Here is a 15114-nt window from a genome sequence, read left to right on the forward strand (position 1 = left end):
AGCAGTGCAGTGCCGTAGGTTTGGGCTCACACCTGTACTGGGTGTTGCAGTGGCTTTCCCTGGAGTGGACCCTTCATTGTGCAGGCGCCGGAGGCAGACACTGCTGACCCACAGCTGGAGCAGCCCTGCTGTGGGACTGCTGTTTGCTATCCTGTGGTGCTGCTGGGTCCTTCAGGGCTGCTGTTTCCTATCCTGTGGTGCTGCTGGGTCCTTCAGGGCTGCTGTTTGCTATCCTCTGGTGCTGCTGGGTCCTTCAGGGCTGCTGTTTCCTATCCTGTGGTGCTGCTGGGTCCTTCAGGGCTGCTGTTTGCTATCCTGTGGTGCTGCTGGGTCCTTCAGGGCTGCTGTTTGCTATCCTCTGGTGCTGGTGGGTCCTTCAGGGCTGCTGTTTGCTGTGTTGCAGTGCTGGTGAGTCCTTATGGGTTGAACGGGACCCTCACGGGCCAGTCCTACAAGATGTCAGACCCCGCCACTCGGAAGCTGATGGAGGAGTGGCAGTACTTCTACCCCATGGTGCTGAAGAAAAAGGAAGGCATGAAAGAGGAGGAAGAGCTGGGATATGACAACGATTTCCCTGTGGCAGTCGAAGTCATTGTTGGTAAGTTTCAATATTTTGCCTGAAGGATTATTTTCCTCCTCATGATTTGGAAAAAAAAAAAAATCTAATTAATCAGAAGCAGCCATTATAATTTTCCTATATTCTCTTGTAGCTCTCTTGACACCAGAACATCTGAGTAGTTCTGTTGCCTCAAGCTTTTGTACTCCCTGTATCCCACATGCCATTATTCACTGGATTGAGCTACTCATTTCAGCTCTGTACTGGTTACAGAGGGCTGGGTGTATATTAGCATGGAAATTCCTTAGCTCTTTGTATTTCAGATAATAAGTTTTGTCAAATAGACATTGAAAACAAGTGGAAGTAGCTGTGGTTGCTGGATATTATCAGGTGTGTTTAAGACTTGTGGTTTTCCATCTCTCTGCAGGGGGTGTAAGGATGGTGTATCCTTCAGCCTTTGTTCTCATCTCCCAGAGTGACATCCCCGTGTCACAGAATGGTGCCAGTGCTGCAGGCCATATAAATGTGGGACAGCAGGGGCTTGGAAGCGTGAAGGATCCTGCCAGTACCTGTGGGATGCCCCTGACTCCCCCCACCTCTCCAGAGCAGGCTGTTATGGGTAAGCAGTGGGCTGGGGAGATGGAGTCAGACGCTGGGCTTTGCTCAGCTCCTGAGGAGTGAGTGAGCATGTGAATAGGGCAGGGTAAAGGCAGGCAGTGGAGGAATGTTGGGGGAGGATTTGTAGGTCTGTGCTAAAGGAAAGCCAGTGCTGTGAACACGCCTTTACACAAACCGGGATGAATTGGGTGCAGCTCCCTTTTCTGTGGGTGCATCTGTGTGCAGTGCTGCAAAGGAACACACAAACCTCTCACCACTGGGTGACCTTCTGCTCGAACTTGGAGATGTTTTGAACTTGTTGGGCAGCACTTGTCCAATTTCACAGCGCAATAGAAGTGTCAAAGACACGAAGGTCCTACAGGTTTCTGTGGGACTGTGCAGCCAGGTGGGACTAAAGAACCCTTGTTATACCCTCACTGAGGAGCTCCCAAGCTTAGCCTTTATGGGATAGTTCTGTCACATCAATAGGGTCAGTCTTGGAATCACAGAGTCGTTGAGGTTGGAAAAGACCTCTAAGATCATCAAGTCCAACCTTTGAACCTTGATGCAAAGCCGAGGAAAACTTGTCTGGATCCACTTGTCTGTGATTAGAGCTTATAGATGAAGACAATCAAAGTATTTAGTATTTACTGCTAATAAGTCAGAATGTGAGATGTGAATTCACTTGGAGTTGTGTTTTTCAAAGGAAGTGAGAGTTAAAATAAGCAAAAAGCCAATTAATAACTAACTGAAGCAAGACAATCAACATTTAAATAACAATCTCTGTTCAAGTATTGATGCATATTTTAATGTGCTGTTGTATTTTTAAATTTTTCAGAACCCTGTTAAACTTGTACAGTATCACAAGGGGGATTCTATTTTTGAATATTTATAAACTATCATTTATATAAAAGTGTTCATGTTGTCCAATCTGGCAGTCACGGCTTCTGTTTGATCTCTGCTATTGTTTGAGGGCAGTATGAATTTGTATTAGAGGGCTGCCTCTCCAGCAAACAATGAAAGGATTCTTTTTTATCAAAACCATTTTAAAAGACCTCGAAAAACTGGAGAAATGGATTGGGAAAACATGCCATGCAGTCCAGAATCACTAATGGAATCCATAAACTGGATTAGTGTGAGGCACGGGAATAACACTTTGGTTCTGCCCAATACTATTGAAAACTGGCTGGAGTCCAGGAAAGGATAGTGGGAGTGATCCTGGATTTTGCAAACAGGACCTCCAGGAAAAGAGGGACAGAATTGAGGTGGTTTATTCTAGAGAAGTAGAATTTGAAGGACAAGAATGGGCTTTTCTCTGCAACCAGTATGTAATGTATCTAAACTGGAGCAAAGCAAAACTAGGTTAAACAGGAGGAAAAACTTGCTCTGAGGAAGGATAATGAAATGTTGGAGTAAATTTGCTGTTGGGAAGCTACAGAAGTTCCATTAGCAGAAGGGTGATGGGTTTGGTGGGGGGCATTTCGTAAGGTTGTTTTTAAGACACAGATTAGTTAAATATGTTGATCCAGCTTTAAAGCAAGGACTGGACTAGATGATCTCTTCAGTTCTCTTTTAATCATATTTTCCATGGTTGTGTCTAAAGTATGTAACAAAACAAATTCTTGCTGGAGCTGGGGAACGGCTTCGCCAGTGGAACCAGTCAGGACCACAGGGGATGTGTGGTAGCCTCTGGTGAGGGGCTGCTGTGTCCTCCACTCATTGTACCATTACCTGACACAGGTATCTATGTGTGCTCCAGGACTGTGTCAGGGATGTTCATGGATAAAAATTAGTGTGTGAGAACAAAGTGGTTTTGCCTGCTGTGCAGTTCTGGCTCACACTGTCAATTGCTGTATAGTATAAAAATATTGCATAATTATAGAAAGCAACAATTAATGCACCCCAATGTAACTTGAAAGCCCTGGTAGCTCCTTGGTTATCCTCTCATGCCTCTTGTCCTTCTCTTCCCATCAGACTTATCCTTGTTTTCCTCCTGCTGTTGATGCATGTGATGCCTCTGTGTGCACGTGATATTTGTCTGTATACACACATTCCTTCTCCCCTTCTCCAAAGGAGGGCACGTTTGCCAATTCTGAAGTTCTGACCTGTTTTTTTGATCATCTGTCAAGTTCCCACTGCCAGAGAACCTTGGAAAGCCAGTGAAATACACGGTTAGAGGCACAAGCCTCAGGATGCCCAGGGATTTTGGGGTTTGACTTTACAGAAAGATAAGCAGGGAAGATCCAGCTGGAGAAAGAAATACATACCATGAAGAATGAAAGAAGATGCAGGGTTAGGCAGCTCGTGCACCATTTCAGAAGTTGTGTTTTGCAAGTCACCTGGTGGCAAGCAGCAGGAGTCCCTGTTAGCTGCAGTGGTGTGCAGCAGAGTCCCTTCAGCACCTCACACTTGAGGCTGCTTGGATTGCGTCAGGCAGGAGGACGAAGTGTTCTGTACCCTGGTGTGACCTTGTGAAAATGCAGCACATCCCTCCTTGCTGTTCCATCCCCAGCCCAGAGCAGGGACTCCGTGCCCAGGCCACACGGACCCAAAGCTCCCTCTGCTGCTGCAGCTCGGGCTTGGCAGGATGGAGTTCAGTTCAGCTGAACACAAACACATTGTGGGGCAGGAAGAGAAGCTTCTGCTTGTACAGTAGTGGGTAAAGGCTTCTGCATCACTGGAAGGAATGGAGTGCAGAGAGTTTTCAGGCTCTCAAACATGTTGAATATCTTCATTTGTTATCTCTTTGATAACCGTACAGAAAATATGTACTGAGAATATCATATGCTGTGTTAATAGTGTTATCTACTGGTGATAAGATGGAAATTTCTGTAGTGATGTAGATCTCAACTGGAAAATCTCGTCGAAGCCAGTTTTGATTCTGGTATTTCAACTCAAGCATATTATAAAGAAATGGCACAGAATCCCAGAGTGATTTGGGTTGGAAGGGACCTTAAAACTCATCCCATTTCACCCCCTGCCGTAGGCAGGGATACCTTTCACTATCCCAGGCTGCTCCAAGCCCTGTCCAGCCTGGCCTTGGGCACTGCCAGGGATCCAGGGGCAGCCCCAGCTGCTCTGGGCACCCTGTGCCAGGGCCTGCCCACCCTCCCAGGGAACAATTCCTTCCCAATCTCCCATCCAGCCCTGCCCTCTGGCACTGGGAAGCCATTCCTTGTGTCCTGTCCCTCCATGCCTTGTCCCCAGTCCCTGTCCAGCTCTCCTGGAGCCCCTTTAGGCCCTGCAAGGGGCTCTGAGCTCTCCCTGGAGCCTTCTCCTCTCCAGGTGAGCACCCCCAGCTCTCCCAGTCCGTGTCTGTAGGAAAGCATCAGTGATCCATTCATCTCCTCAGTGAGATTTAATACTAAGTATGAAGAACTGATCCTTGCTTTGAAATGGTGTGCATAAACTATTAGTTTTCTTAATAGATGCTTTTATTATATTATAATAAACTTTGTCTTTAAAGCAACTCACCAAAGACTATATAAATTCAAGTTTAACGTCCAGGATAATTGTGAAAAAGCTCTGTCTGCACTATTTCTTAGTGATTCAATCCAAGGCTATAGGGGCTATCTAAAGTACCTCCATTTATTAGGGAGTATACTTTTATTTATGCAGATAGCTATGTATAATATACAGAGTCCGTCACATCACCTGAGGTGCAGTACGTGCACAACTCCATTGCCTGTGTCTGTGGTACAACCCAGTGCCACCTTTGTTACCTCGAAGGAAGCGTTGCTTTGAAATGTGTTCTGTAAGGATGCTCTGAGCATTCCCCAGTGAATGTGCACATCTGTGTAGCCAGCAGCCTGCTAAGAGCCTTCCAGGAAAAAAATCAACTGTGAATATGAAGAACAGGTCTGACATTGATGCTTCATTTCTCTTGCAGGAGAAAGTGGCTGCTCTCAGAGCAGCATCAGCCATCCAGCTGTGCAGGAGGGAACAGTCAGTGTCCACAGTCCAAAGAAATCAAGCAAGATTACTCCAAAATTTCACAACCGTATGGTTCACCGTGTGTGGAAGGAATGCATCCTCAACAGGGCACAGTCCAAGTATGGCAGCAGTCCTCGTGGTTTGCTTATTTATAACACAAAATATGCACTTAAAATTGTTGTAGTTTTGGCTTTATGTTATTCCTTACAGGATTCCTTTGCTAGTAATCAGAACTAATGGTGCTAAACAGCATTATCTAGGAAAATGTGGCATTATCAAAGAAAATTTGTCACTGTGTTCAGCTGAGAGCTCCTGACACTTCCCGTTGTATTTGCAGTTGTGTAGCCTGATTGTGCCAGTCCTTGAGGCCATGCATCCATAGGATGTGCTTCAGCCAGGTGCTCTCAGATTTAGTGATGGCAGCTTCTATCTCCAGTTGTTGCTACTACACTGAAAGCTGGGTGACTGCAGAACAGATCATATATATTTGATATTTAGGGCTCTAAGGGGAGTATTTGTAAAGCATTACATGAGTTGGACTAAAACTTCAATTGGCAAGGGTGTATAAATTGATGTTAGTATCATAGGCCTTTAGTACTGGAGATTTAAAGTGTATCATGGTGAGCCCTGAAATATTTATTCTTCCTTATTTCCATGCACTTTCCTCGTTGGGTATGTCAGACTAATTTCCAGAATCAGTTTAAATGGCTTTCCCCTTGTGTCTTGTGCTCAGACTCCAGACAGACTTATCTGATGCAGAGCTGGGACCTTCCTCCTACATAAATCAAACTGTAAATTTAAAGAGTAGTACAGGGATCTGCTGTCTATTTCAAAGGTCAGGTAGAAGGAAGGAATTTATCTGAGGGGAACATACATGAATTTATGCATGTACATTTTTAAAATTTTGTTTTACAAAAGGTGGTGATTACTAAAATAACTTTCTCTTCTTCAGGAGGAATCAAATTACAGCTGCAAATTTGGAAGAGGAAGTTCCTAACAATAGCGTTTCATGGGATTTTGTGGATCCAGTCCAAAGAGTCAGTTGTTCTTGTTCCAGGTGAGCTTTGAAGAGAATACACATTTGTCATACTGGGAGAGCCCTGTTTAATTCAGACAGAGGTACACTTGCAGGAGGGAGTTATGCTTTAGCTGAGACAAAAGGAAATTGTAATATCAAACCTGTGGTCACATTTGGGGGATGAATCTGCATCTCAGCCCACTGTCACTTGCAGGAGTCAATCCAAGTGGGAAAATGATGGTATTGGGGCCAGGATGACTCCAGAAGTTCCCATTCACAATGAACTCATCCTGCAGCTTTTCACAGCCGTAGCCGTTGGTTAAGTGGTTAAGGCTTGTGGTAAAGAGGGCAGGATCTGCCCAAGCTTGTGAGCATCCTGATATTTGGAGGAAGAGGGAAAACATCCCTACAAATCACTTCATGTGCCTCTGGTCAATCTGCCATGGCACAAAACCCACCCAAGAGAATATTAAACCTTTGCAGCCTGGTCAGCCACTGTCACTGGATCAGAAAGAATTCACAGCTCACTCACACAAACACTTTAGGAAGTTATTAAATTATCGGTCATCTTTGGTGAGTGGTTAGAATTCCGGAACTCCTCACTCAGGAAAGGCAAACCATCATCACCAATTCTGCTGAACCATTCTTACAATTATCAGAGAGATGTTACAGGGCTAGAAAAAACCCCAGTTTGCAGTGAAATAGTCCTGTGAAACGCTTGTCCTGAAATTCTTGATTCCCAAGGTCACCATCTACTTGTAAGATGGGTGATAAAAAGCATCTTTACCAAAGGAAGTTATTCCTTAAGCATGCAGTTCTTCTTTGTGTAGTCAGAGGAAGAGATGAAGGGGTTATGCATCCTACAAGGGTGGAAAGTTCAGCCTGGAGACTCCCTGCTCTATCCCAAGTGAGAGGTGCTTTCTGCAGCTGTTTCCCCCCGATTATACACATCGTTTGTATTTATATACTCAAGAATGTGGAACAGATTAATGTTTTGTTAGAATACCAAGTGTTTCCTGTGGAAAACTGAGGTCCAGCTCTGCCTGGAAAGCATGGGGAATCAATAGTGGGCAGTGGGCGCCTGATTTTATGGATAGGTTCAGCTGCACTTGCAATTTCACACTTTCTGTTCATTCCTCCAGTGATAACTGCATCATAACTCACCAGCTGGAGTTGGTGAGCACAGCAGCTGGGAAATGGAAACATCATCCTTAAAATGAAGGCAGTACCTGATTTCAAACAGCAATAAGTACTTTCTGTGTAGCTGCAGAACCTGAGCAGCTACTCTTATATAGAAATTGTTTTAGTCATTTCTGTGCCCATTCCACGTACTGGATAAATGTCAAGATATGATCTTAGAACTGGAGTCTCAAAGGGCTGTCTGGTACTCAGCATCAAATTCAGTCTCCTGCAGACCCAGCTTGGTGTGTGAGGGACAGAATGTCTGAAATAATTCTCTGCAGTTAAAATACGGTGAATGATGGAGAATTAAGGCAATGAAATGTTACAAGAACATGCTTAAGGCAAATCCCCAGTTACCAGGGCATTAGCTCCACATTAGGGTGATTGCAGCCACAGACCATCTGCTGCTGCAGGGAATCTGCAGCGTGTCCTGGGAACAGCAAAGCCCTATGGATAGCTGGGATAACCCCACACAGCACGAGTGCTTCCAGGGGAAAGGGGCAGCAAGGACAAGACGTGTTTGCACCCTTAGACAGGGTTGGGTGTCTCCAATCTAATCCACTTCACTGGTGACCATGTAGGTTATCTTTTCAAGTAAAAAGCACATTACTTGTTTTGAAATGGGCTTTTGTTGTCCTTTTGTTGTTCATAAAATAGGGATGGAGTGATTCATTTTGAAATGATGTTTATTTTTAAACAGGTTTCAATGTTAAGCACAAACACATTTTTCAATTTCTGTTTAGCTTAATAAAATCAAATAAACAGCTAAACAAAAAACCCCTGAAAAACAAAAAAGACCAATAAACGTATGGGCAGGGTTATTTCCCTGTTGTCACATCCTTGGGAACCATCACCAGTATGATGAAAATACTGTTTAGCAGTACCTGAGACGCTGAAGTTCAATCCTGTGCTTCCCCGTCTCAAAGATGCTGGATGCAAAGTCAGAAAAGCCATATGAAGCCAGCAATAAGATTGTATGTTACTGCATTATTTTGTTTTGAATATTTTAAAATATTTATTCAAACTTCCTCCATCAGGCAGAAATTAAAAGTCTGTTAAAAGATCAGGAGCAGCCAGGAGGTTTCTCAGTGCTGCTCTTTGGGTTTGGCTTTCCCCTGGGCTCAGGGAACTGCCCTGCCCGTGCAGTGAGTGGTTTCTGCTCCTTTTCCAGGCACAAGGTGTTCAAGCAGCGCTGCGCCGGTGCCTCGGGCCGGCCCCCCACGCTGCCCCAGCCCGGCTTCGGCGTGGGGACAGCGGCGGCCTCGGCACTGCCCCCCTCCTGCCTCCTCAAAGCACAAAACCACCGAGAGGCAGGACAAGGGAGAGAAACTGCAAAAAAGGCCCCTGATGCCATTTCACCATCGGCCCTCGGTGACTGAAGAGCTATGCATGGAGCAGGACACATCCGGGCAGAAGCTGGGACTGGCCGGGATGGAGTCCGCTTTGGAAGTCCCGAATTCCAGGAAATATGAGAAGACGCTCTCGCTACCTGCTAGAAATCCAAGCAAGCAAATTAATATGAATCCTATGGATTCACCCCATTCCCCCACTTCCCCTCTGCCTCCCACCCTGAGCCCCCAGCCCAGAGGTCAGGAGGCGGAGAACCTGGACCCCCCTTCCGTTCCTGTGAACCCAGCACTCTACGGCGGCGGGCTGGAGCTGCAGCCACTGCCCAGCTTAGATGACAGGACAGTCCTGGTGGGACAGAGGCTACCTCTGATGGGAGAGGTCAGTGAGACAGCCTTGTACTGTGGCATAACTCAGAGCAACGAGGCCGTGGACATGTGGAGGACCTACAGTGTCCCTTCGAGCGACGACCCCGAGTTCCGGCCGCCGGAGCTGCCGTGTGAGAGGTATGACGGCAGGATGGAGATCAACCCCGACAGCACTGCACTGAAAAGGTGAGAGTGCACACCGAGCAGGGGGGTGGCGGCTTTTAATCATCACCAAACTCTAATTTCTCATTTTCAAATGAAAAAGGCCAAGGCTTCACTTCCCCATCACAGATGCTGGAGAGAATACCGGGTACTTAAATAGAAACACACTATTACAGATGCTTTCCTGTTCCATATCTGGCTTTCTGTTGGACACTACAAGAACTGATCAATCTCTTTGTGACCTATTTTTGTATTTTATGCTAGCCTAAAAATTACTCTAACATTCTGATAATGCATTTTAAAAAATGCACCGGAGAGAGTGGTTAATGGAAATGTTTAAGCAAAAATTAATTGAGGAAGAGTTATTGAGTTAAAAGAATATTTGGTTTGGTAATTACAATGGAGTTTGCTCGGCTGAAAAGGGTTTCAGCCTGAAAAATACAGCCTGGGAAGGCTGGAAAATGTTTTCATTTACATAGTGACAAAATTGATTCTTCTTTCATTGTCCCAAAGTAGGTCTTAATACAGTAAGGTATTTAATACTAAATGTAGCCAATACATCCTTTATTTGAGGAAAAAAACATTTCTGCTTGATCAAGGGGGATGGAGTGAGCCATGGGGCTGTGTTTGTGTGACGGCTACAGATCATGCTGGTTTTGTTTCATGGAGTCTTTGCTTGTTTATTTTCACTTCAGGCTCTTAGCACAACCTAATAAACGGTTTAAAATTTTGGAAGAGCAGAAACCAGTGCAGACCCTGAACTATCTTGACCCCTTGCCTCTACTACAACCCCCTGGAGAAGGCTGGGGAGACGCCAGTGATCCTTACACCTTCGAAGATGGAGACATCAAGTACAGCTTCACTGTCAATAAAAAATGCAAACTTGGGGCTGAGAAAGATCCTTTGAAAAAGAACAAGGTAAGGTGTAAATCCAGAGTCTCTGGCATTAATGTTCTTGTGGGATTTATCCTGTAGCACAGCATTTGCTGTACAGCTCTCTGGAAGACACAAGCCTGTTCCACAGAACGAAATCAGGCATATATACATATTTATATTTACATTTATATTTTCATATAATTTTTAATTTTTTTTTTTTTAATTGACACCTGCATGATGCTCCTTATGATCTTATCCTTTAAGGAGCCGTTTCAATGTCTGGCTGTGCAAGCAAACATTTCAAAACATGTTTTTTCCTGGAGATTTTGAGGTGGTTAATTACCTGGACTGGCTATCAGAGCTGAATGATGTCCATGGAATCCTCTGTAAATCTTACATTTAACTCAGACCCCTAGGTTTGGCTGGATGTAGGAAAACATTTGTTCTTGCCTAGCTTAAATTCATATCCATGAAATCTCTTTAATTTTTTGTGTAGTCAGAAGATGTGATTGGCACCAAGGAAATCCCCCCAACAGGCCATTCCACACCAGTTCCTGATGGAAAAGATGCCATGTCCATTTTCAGTTCTGCTCCTAAGACTGGTGAGTTAAAGCTCTTAGATTGAGTCTGCAAAGCAAAAATACCCATATGCCATAACACCTTGAGGGAAAAATCACATCTGAACTTTTGTGTGTAACGTCAGAGCAACAGACAGCTCCCAAGCTGGAAAAAACTTGATTTTCCTTGTCTTTCTTATAAAAACAATTTTATATATATATATATATATATATATATATCTCAGCATATTAAAGAAGCAGCAGCTCCTTCCTTGTTTCCCGGCTGACCCTCGGTGGTTGCTGAACAGCCTGCAAGGCTCCAGCACAGCAGAGGTGCTCAGTGCTGCTGGGAAAGGTGCTGCTGTGTCCCTGCCTGTGCTGCCCTGTTGCTGACGGTGCCCCCGTTTATCTCCCGTTCCCTGGCTGCCAGACCCGCGGCAGGACGGCGCTGCCGGCAGGGCCGGCTCCGGCAGCCTCACCCAGGTCACCGACCTGGCCCCGTCCCTGCACGACCTCGACAACATCTTCGACAACTCCGATGAGGATGAGCTTGGGGTGAGTCTCTGTGGGACTGAGTATCCTCTAGGCCAAAAACCAGGAATCCTGCTGGGAATGATTATCCTTAATAAATGGGAGAGAGGGTTTCCAGGTAGGCAGGCTTGGATTTTAGCTAGGAAGGACTGCTGGCAAAGAGAGAGATCCTTCAGGAGATCTGTTCTGCATGGACAGGCTGTAAGGAGCTTCCATAGGGAGAGCCATGCAGTTGCTTTATAAATCCATTATACCTAGTTCTGTGTCCTGGACTTCTGTCAGAATTTTGTGTTAGAAAGTTGTGGAAAAGATCCAAGTTTTATTAACTGGTGATTAGTTCTTTTACCTTGTCTGAGAACCTGACCAAAGAAAAATAAATTCAGCCTTACAGCATGTTCCCTTTCATTCTTCCAAGCACTTTATTTCAGTGCGAAGAGAAATAGTTGCTGCATGTTAGGAAATACAAAAGGAAATGCAGATTTGTATCAGTTATGAGAGGGGGAAACTGCCAGGGAAGGCAAAGATTTGAATAGTCGCTATCTTTAAGCATAATCTAATATGGCCATAATCACAAAAGGTGATCCTAAGGTGACTGTTAGTAGTAGATAAGGATGTTTAAAAGTCTAATGCCTTTTTCTTGGCAGGACTTTACAAGTGCACCAGTTTCCTTGCTGTGGTTCCACACAAACTGCACTTCAGATGCCACAGTTAATATGCAAATCTACCAGAGGACTGTTCTGTCAAAATAAAAAATTACTTTTTTCTCTGAAGTTGGCCTGGACAGCCCTAATGTTTTTCATGTCTTAACATTTGCATGTGTTGGGCTTACTTGCAGTGTCATATTCCCATTCTTACCTTGGAGTAATCCATAGATGGAAACAAGTAGAGCAGTCGCAGGCATTTCAAGCTCAGGGCTTGTGATAAAATTTTGAATATAATTTGTGTGTGTATAGAAATATAAAAGTACATAGTTACATGTATGCGTCAATTTATGAGGGGGTATATAGACAGGCAAATATTTTTCTTTTTAGTGTTGAAAGAGGGGGAAAAATCCAGACTCCTTGGGGGGCAGTGGGTGGGAGAGCAGAGAAGCAGCCGTTCTCTTTGCGGTGCAGTGCCCCTGAGAGGTGCCAGTCTGTGCTAACTGCAGTGTTTGGTTTGCAGGCCGTGTCCCCAGCCCTGCGCTCCTCCAAGCTGCTGGCAGCGGGCTCTGAGGAGCGGCCGCTGGGCAAGGACGGCCGGACCGCGGTTCCCTACCCCCCCAGTGAGTACCAGGGCTTCACTGGGCACAGCTCAGCCCTCCCACGCACACAGGCCTCGCTGTGCCAGCCCTGCCGTGGCGCTGGGCTCACGGAGGGTGCACCTGTGCTGGAGTTGCCGGGTTTTAATGAGGACAGTGGTAATACAGACACGGATTTTTAATGAGCCTACTGAGATTTGAGGTGCTCTTCTGTTGGCATTGTTGTCTTAGTCTGGAACTATGGGATGGGTTTGTTACAAATCTTTCTTTGGAAGCTCTCCCCTCTCTTCTCAGCTCACTGTTGGGCACTTACACCATTACCACATCCCTCTTTAAGTATAAATCCTTCTACTTAATGAAATCAAAGAATTTAAAGCCATGGCTTACCAATTGGCCATGATGGTGCAACCTGTCTTAGAAGAAAATTGCATCAACCATGTGACAAATTAAAACTAAAATCACCTTCAGAGTTTAATCTGGATGTGGAAGTGCATGAGTAAAATCAAAGGGCTGGGCTCTAACTGTAGGCATGGTGTAGACCTTTTACAGGTGGTTGTGGCAGCAATGCTTGTACAGGCCCTGCCCATGGACAAGGGAGGTTATGGGAGTGCAGGAAACTGATGAAATTGTATGAAATTAGATTAAAATAATAGGGCTTTTTTCTAAGGACTGTGCCAACAGCTGTTGGGAATGACGACTTGTACTCTGAGGTTTGTGGGCTCTGCTGCATTTCTTGCACCTGACACGAGGGTGTGGCCAGGGCAGGTCAGGCTTTGCCTGCAGGGAACTGGGACAGGAGGAGAGGGAACGGCTTCAGGCTGTGCTGGGGAGGGTCAGGTTGGATACTGGGAAAATTCCTTCACAGAAAGGGCTGCCCAGCCCTGGCACAGCTGCCCAGGGCAGGTGCTGGAGTCCCCATCCCTGGGGGGATCTAACAGCCGTGTGGATGTGGCCCATGGGGCAATGGTGGCCTTGGCAGTGCTGGGAGTGGGTGGACTGAGTGATCTCAGAGGGCTTTTCCAGCCTGAACAGATCTCTGATTCTATTGTGGTATAGGTGGCATTCTATTGAGATGAAGGAGAAATGTGTCTGTGTTTGTGGGACAGGAGGAAGGTGAGAATTTTTGGTATAATAGTAACGAATCAAATGACAAATTACTTAGTGGTGAGAAGGAAGAGTGCTTGATTTCTGTGGCCACTATAAGCAGAAATCCAATCTCTCTGCAAATCATTCTTTAATGCCTTCTCATTAACTTCAGCTGGTAATGAGAACAAATTGAGGTGAAGAAAAAAACCAGTCTGAAGGAGATGAGTCAGAGTTTTATGGACCCATAAAAGCTGTGCTGATTTACTCAAATGTAGAAGTCTGAAGTATACAGAGATTGGATTTTGACAGGTTTAGTTGATCCATAGCTTTTTAAAATATGCAAAGCTTTTTCAAGCATGACACACATGAAAATGAATGATGATAGTTGCCTGTTGCTGTAGGGTTGGGGGATTTTTTGTAATTAAACTTTTTTATGAATCTGCACTGCAGAATTTTGCTAAGTGGAGTGAGCTAGAGGTGAGAAAATGATGTAGTGTGAAGTTAAACAGATACACTCCACTTGTAGCTGTGGCCTTGCACCAGCTGTCGAGGCAGAGCAGTGTCTGTGGGGAGCTGAAGTGCCTTGTACAGCATCATAAATTCCTACTGGCCACCCTTCATTTTCACCTTCCTCCCTGTCCCCTCTCCAGTGCCTAAAGCACCTCTCTCTGCTGAGAAACAGGGAGCCAATCCAGCTGCCAGCTTGAACATTGTATTTTATACTAATGTTGTTGGAAAAGAATTTCTTCCATTGTGCTGAACCTGCTGTCAGCACTGATTCATCCTGTATCAGGACAAGACTAAGGTCTTAAATTCAAATATTGAAAGAGTGGGGAAAAGAATATGGACGGAGTGGGAATAATTCATAGCCCATTGTTTACTCTGCTGCTCCAGATTGTGAAGGACTTTGGATTCAGCTTGGACAGTTATTACCAAAAGAACTGCATTTTGAGAGGATTTCCCCTATTTGTTTCACTTTGTCTAAAGAGTTCAGTAGCCTGGTTGTGTCATTTCTGAGTACAAAAGCATCACATGCAGGGCTGGTTCTGTTAAGGCAGAGTGGAGACACATCCTGAGGCTGCAGCATACTACACAAACATTCTGTTAGTGCAGGTACTCACAATCCATATACAGTTGTAATCCCATCACTTATTTCTGCATTTTTCTGTTAGTTTTTGAGAACAGTACTTCTTCTTACCTGTTTGGATTTCCACAACATGGTGTTTACCAGTCAGAAATCCATCCATATTGATTTATGAATTTTCCGTCATCTTTAGGCTGCAGATGTTACTGAGCACAAGAATGTCCCTGTGTCCCATCAGCTTGGGTATGGAAATGGGATTGGGCATTAAATCTGTCAGAGAAAGTATCTAAGAGGAGACACTTGAGGGAATTCACCCTTCTCTAATTACAGTGGTTCACCAGTGATGGTTTGGTTCAGAGAGGATTAGTCCTAATTCAAGTCAGGAAAATAGAGCATTTATGCTGAATGTGACACAAAATAAATCGGCTGTACCTGGAAGGAAGCAGAATGGAACTGGGGAGAACATGCAGGACTTGGTGTGATTTGTGTTTGATTGCATTACAGTGTACGGGGCATCTCTGTCGGGGTTGGTTGTTCTGCTTAAAGAAGAAAAACAGCCAATGGATGATTCCATTAC

General features: G+C 45.0%; 1 protein-coding gene across 1 annotated transcript in view; it reads left to right on the forward strand.

The window, feature by feature from the left end:
• MED13L (mediator complex subunit 13L) overlaps positions 1 to 15114 on the forward strand; it is a 173064-nt gene that overhangs the window by 127174 nt on the left and 30776 nt on the right. The window contains 10 exon segments of the mRNA XM_039561361.1: positions 404 to 598; positions 984 to 1175; positions 5043 to 5205; positions 6039 to 6143; positions 8458 to 8557; positions 8559 to 9187; positions 9859 to 10081; positions 10536 to 10641; positions 11027 to 11151; positions 12292 to 12391. Coding sequence (XP_039417295.1) covers positions 404 to 598; positions 984 to 1175; positions 5043 to 5205; positions 6039 to 6143; positions 8458 to 8557; positions 8559 to 9187; positions 9859 to 10081; positions 10536 to 10641; positions 11027 to 11151; positions 12292 to 12391 — 1938 coding nt within the window.

Source organism: Corvus cornix, chromosome 15, assembly GCF_000738735.6.
Source record: "Corvus cornix cornix isolate S_Up_H32 chromosome 15, ASM73873v5, whole genome shotgun sequence".
In the NCBI taxonomy this organism is placed as follows: Eukaryota; Metazoa; Chordata; class Aves; order Passeriformes; family Corvidae; genus Corvus; species Corvus cornix.